Source organism: Anarrhichthys ocellatus, unplaced genomic scaffold, assembly GCF_004355925.1.
Source record: "Anarrhichthys ocellatus isolate YVR2014 unplaced genomic scaffold, GSC_Weel_1.0 scaffold870, whole genome shotgun sequence".
Classification (NCBI taxonomy): Eukaryota; Metazoa; Chordata; class Actinopteri; order Perciformes; family Anarhichadidae; genus Anarrhichthys; species Anarrhichthys ocellatus.
In genome coordinates, this window is record NW_022280844.1 from 5,091 (window position 1) to 10,441 (window position 5,351).

Below are 5,351 nucleotides of genomic sequence, written 5' to 3' on the forward strand. Positions count from 1 at the left end.
ACACACACACACACACACACACACACACACACACACACACACACACACACACACACACACACACACACACACACAGGTTGTAATGTTGTTGCAGGTCTCTCTGTGGCAAGCTGACTAAATGACAACATCAATACTTCATCTGTACATCAATAGTTAAGGAGGCAGGAGACCAACACACATGCTGACGTTAAGTAAACAAACCTGTTAGCATTGAGTCATCACAGTGTTCTTATATGAGTCCTCAGAGCTTCACTGACTCACCAACATAAAGGAGTTATTGTTAGAGAAACAAGTTAACAAAGCAGGAGGAAATATCTGCTTTTCATCCAGAAACACTGGAACCTACATCTCAGGGTGTTTCTCAAAGTCAAGGATGCTTCCTTGGTAGGACGCATGTGTTGTATAACCAGCTGTGTAACCCGGTGTTTAACCAGGTACGTAACCAGGTGTTTAACCATCTTTAACCAGGTGCATAACCAGCTTTAACCAGGTGTATAACCAGGTGCATAACCAGGGGTACATCTCAAGTCTCTTAATTGTCATTTTTTTCGATCCTCGCTCGAACCGGAAGTTGTTCTGCACCGCCATATTGACGGCCGTCCCAAAGCTCTTATTTAGCTCTGAGGAGCGAGGATGGAGGAGGGAGGAGGGATCTCTGAGGAGCCATGAGCGAGGACCCACGAGAACAGACTTCCAGGAAGTGTTTTAACGGCCGACACGCCCCCTCATTGTTCATCAGTCATGTGATTGGACGCTGCAGCCGATCGGACTGATGAGATTTTGTTCAACATGTAAACAGTGAAGACGGATCACAGATTAAACTCTAGCTTTATATTTGATTCGTTTTCTGATTCAACATCTGATTTAAATAAATGTTCATTGTAGTCTGAACAACAAAAGGACCACAAACAACTTTCTGCATCTATTAGAAAGATTTTTGTTTTCATGATCTGATGTTTCCCTCAATAACTTTATTATGAAGACATTTAAAGTCAGAGAGAGCTGGAGAGACTAAACACTTTTTACATCATTCCTGAGTGTTTGATGAGTTTTATCATTTAAGAGAAACAATAATCATATTCTGGGTTATTTAATAATGACGTCACAGTCATAGTTTCAAAACGTACAGACGCAAATAATTCATAAATAAGACGATCGCATTCCGCCGGTAGAAATGGATCCTGTGCTTATAAACAGAACACAGGACACAGTTTAACAGACTACAGAGAGAAACACCTCTACAGTGGTGATTACTGTGTCTTTATTAGTTATTAGTATTATTAGTTACTGTTATTAAGTACAGTGATCATGTGAACAGACACAAACTTATCAAAAGACTCTCCAGCTGTTAAAGCCGACTGACAGCTGATCAGCTGTGATCAGCTGATCCTCCGTCATCAGAAACAGACGTCGCTTCACGTGACGCAACTGAGGAAAGGACGTCTCATGTCTCTTAAAACATATTTCCTCGTTCCTCTCTCCTCGCATGGTTTCCTCCATGCATCCCTGGTGGGAGGGACTAGGACGCAAGGAAAGGACCCAAGTGAGGGAAACGGGGATGACATTAAGAGACTTGGGATGTGCCCCATGTGTGTGACCAGGGGTGTGACCAGGGGTGTGACCAGGGGTGTGACCAGGGGTACTGTACCTGGGATCCGTTGAAGACTCCGACCTGGACGAGGCGACCTGGCTTCTGCTGGTAATTCAGGATGCTGTAGGTGGCGAAGCGTCGGTCTCCGTCATCATTAAACTCGATTCGTCCGGTCAAACCGTCGGGGTACTTGGATGACATCAGCACTCTGGAGATCCAATCAGAGAGCAGGAAGAGTGAAAGCGGTTTAGTATTGGCTGTGACCTGAACGTAAAGACGAGGTCACGTGACCTCGCTGCCTGTGATACTGGACCACATAAACAACAGTGATCCTAACTGGACTCGATGGTGTATGTAGGTCACACATAGAGGAGAGCAGGACTGACAGGGAGTTTTATTATGATCCTTGTGGAGAAGCTGACTCCAGATCAGATCAGTGGAGCTGAAGGTGGAGCAGACAAGTCCTGATCTCAGTGGACAGCAGAGAGAGTCCGGTCCTGTGAGACCAGAGACCAGAGCCTGAGGGCTCCACTGATGGTAGTAAACACTGACTCCTACTCTCAGTGAAGCTATTGAAATCAAATACAGCTCCATCATTAGTTTGATTCCAGCATGTCAGAGGAACTGGTTTTAAAGATCCAGTAAAATATATCAGAGCTTTCTCTCTTTTCTTTCTGTAACATATAATCAATGACTCGTTCTTTATCTGGGTTGATACAGATATTTATCACACTTTCCCACGTTTTCACACTCCATAGCAGTAAGAAAATAGCAACTGTGGTATTTTGATGAAACACAACTTATGGAGGTCTTCAAACTAGATTTAGACCTTGAGCATCATCATGTCAGAAGACACTGTGATCAACACCTCCACAGCTACGTGAAGTCTAATGACCTCAAACTAACTGCCTGATATCAAACCTGGCGGTTCTGGGGGGTTTGTAATCCAGCGTTGGCCAGATGTGTGGAGGTCAGCTCTCTACTGTCTCTATTGAATAAATCGAAGCAAAGGTTTGTTAGTTATGAATCTTACTGCTCTTCTTGGTGAGACACGCCCTAGTGAGCTGGTTGAGGCAGAGACGACTAGTTAAGCTTACTTGTTAATCTTCAACCTGGAGTAGTTCGGGTCAGGACAGGAGGACCCGGACAAGATGGGTAACCAGAACCTCAGTGAGGATGAACATCGAGTCAATCCTGGCAGTGAGATTCATAATAGCCTCATTTTAAACTGGCGCATTGACAAGATAACGTCACAGGTGATTGGATGAGCCATCTGTCAATCAACCTTCAGTGTCGTTCTGCTCTTCTTTCAATGAAGAATTGCTCTCCACTTCTGATAGAACTGATGCTATTGTAGCATCTATGCTAACCCCACAACTAAGCCCCGCCCCTTAGCTCCTCACTGGACTCTAATTGGTCCATGCTCTGGTTTACTGGACAGAAACACATGACTTGAAGCCCGGTTGACCTCTGACCACGGGCGGCGGCGGCGGTACTGACCGTTTGAAGAGCGGCCCCGTCCTCCAGATGTTGGTGTTCCCCACGCAGCCCCGCGGAGGCTCCGTGATGTTCTCCTTCTCAAACAGCTCCTGCAGAGACTGAGCCACCACAGCCACGGCGTCCGCGATGTGAGCCGACTCGTTCTTACCGTTAATCAGCTGGAGGCCCAGCAGGCCTGCACCACGCGCAACACACACACAACGCGCAACACACACACAACACACAACACACACACACACACACACACACAAGAGAGAGGTTACACAAACACACACACACAGCAGGAGGCGTATTAGGCTGCAGACTGAAAACTGCCCTCATTCATACAGTTAATTAAAAGCTCACACTCACTTTAATTAATCTTACGGATGGAACTAAAGGAGTACTTCAGTGTCAATTAAACACACACTCAGGGCTTCAGGCGTCAGGTCAGTGTTCACTACCACCAAACTGCATGCTGGGAGTTTACTCTGAGAATCACAGCCGTTTGTCTCATGACAGAAGAAGCCTCACTGAGACATTATGAACCTTGTTTGGTGTTTTCCTTCAGCAGAAACTCGTCACACTGCAACAAGTATCTACATCTGCCTCCATCTGACTGAGAACAGCTGGCTAACACTGTTAGCATTCCCCAAGCAAACTACTGAGAACAGCTAATGTTTGGTAATGGTTCTAGTAGCTAGCGCTGTAGCTAGATAGTACTGCTAAGCTTCATCCCATTAAACCTAACATGTTTCACTAAAGCAGAGATCATCTTTTCCAATGACGGATGCTAACGGCGTTAGTAGAATGTTGCTCCGTTAGCTGAAGCACCAAATGCAGATTTGTTTTCCTCATAATGTGACAAGTATCTGATGAAGAGAAAAACAACATTAAAATCCATGATGTCACAGTAGTGCTTCATCGGTTTCTTTTCAGGGAATCGTCTCAGAAACAACCTCGGCACCATAGACAGGGGGTGGACACAATAACAGGAACACTTGCAGTATCTAATGCAACACAAAGTAGATCTAGTGAGGGGCTGTAGCATGGTTGTTGTATCGGGTTGTATTGTTCTTCAGCTACAGGTGTTCACGTTATTCTGTATACAAAACCTGGAAAAGTCTTTAAGAACCCTGGAGAACTTTGGGGAGGTGGAACGTTGTGGTCTAAGTATTCTGGTTCAGGTCTACAGGAGCCTCCACCTGGTCTTTCACCATGAGGATAATAAATAACTTAGTATACACCTGCCTCTAATATCATCATGTTATATTATTATAATATATATATATATATATATATATATACATATATATATATATATATATTATATTATTATAATGAGGAATCACATGCACCTGCTCAGGAACAAATTCTGATGGCAAAATGTATTTCAAATAAAAATGTATAATAATTCTAAAAAAAAATAATACTGAAGAAAATAAATAATACAAATAATATAAATACTAAACATAATATTGATAATAATATAAATTATAATAATAATATAAATATAATAATCAGAGCTTAAATTCTTGCTGGTTTTGTTCTGTTTCAGACAAATATCTTGCCTGTAAATCCAAACTTGGTGTAGAAATAACAAACAACAGTCTGATGACATTCTGGCAAAAATAATTCTCAACTCAAGGTCCACATGATAGATTTCTTCCGGACCTTTTTGCCACGTCTCGTTGCCTTCATCAGCCTCCAACGGGATGTGGCTGAAAGCTCTGCAGTAAATGGAGTATGTGGACCTTTGAGCGAATGTTCCAGTTCAAACCTGGAGATGATTCGTCTGAAAGCCTGAAGGAGGAGATAGCGATAAAGTCTGAAATATGAGCGCTGTGACCCAGGAGGGTTAAAGTCAAGAGTCAATCTAAAACGTTTTCCCTCAAAAGAAACCTTCAAAGTTCTCCAACAGACAAAAGCAGCTGAGGGATATCTTCAGAGTTCAGTCCTGCTCCACTCTTAACATCATGATGGATGATTCTTTGACTCATCGATGGGGAGACGGGGACGTGTGCAAAAACAACACATCATTTTTAAGAGTGCAGCAGCTGGTGAGGATGCTTATTCTGAGACAAACGGAGCAGGGAGCCGATTACCCAGCAGCCACTGCTGTTATCAGCTCACAGGAAGTCCGAAATTTGGGATCCCAGAGGATCTTTACGTGGCCAAAAGTATGTGGACAGCCTAAGTGTCATGTGACACCAGGTTCATGAATGAGCTGCTCTGATAGGGGGGGGGGGGGGGGGGGGGGGGGGGGGGGGGGGGGGGGGGG

The 5,351-nt window shown here is 44.0% G+C and overlaps 1 protein-coding gene across 1 annotated transcript in view; it reads right to left on the bottom strand.

Annotated features, from left to right (window-relative positions):
- LOC116377080 (glutamate receptor ionotropic, NMDA 1-like) overlaps positions 1-5,351 on the bottom strand; it is a gene marked incomplete at its 5' end in the record, with an annotated part of 14,833 nt that overhangs the window by 5,008 nt on the left and 4,474 nt on the right. The window contains 2 exons of the mRNA XM_031838623.1: positions 1,649-1,799; positions 3,092-3,266. Of these exons, the coding sequence (XP_031694483.1) occupies positions 1,649-1,799; positions 3,092-3,266 (326 nt within the window). The remainder of the gene's footprint in view (positions 1-1,648; positions 1,800-3,091; positions 3,267-5,351) is intronic.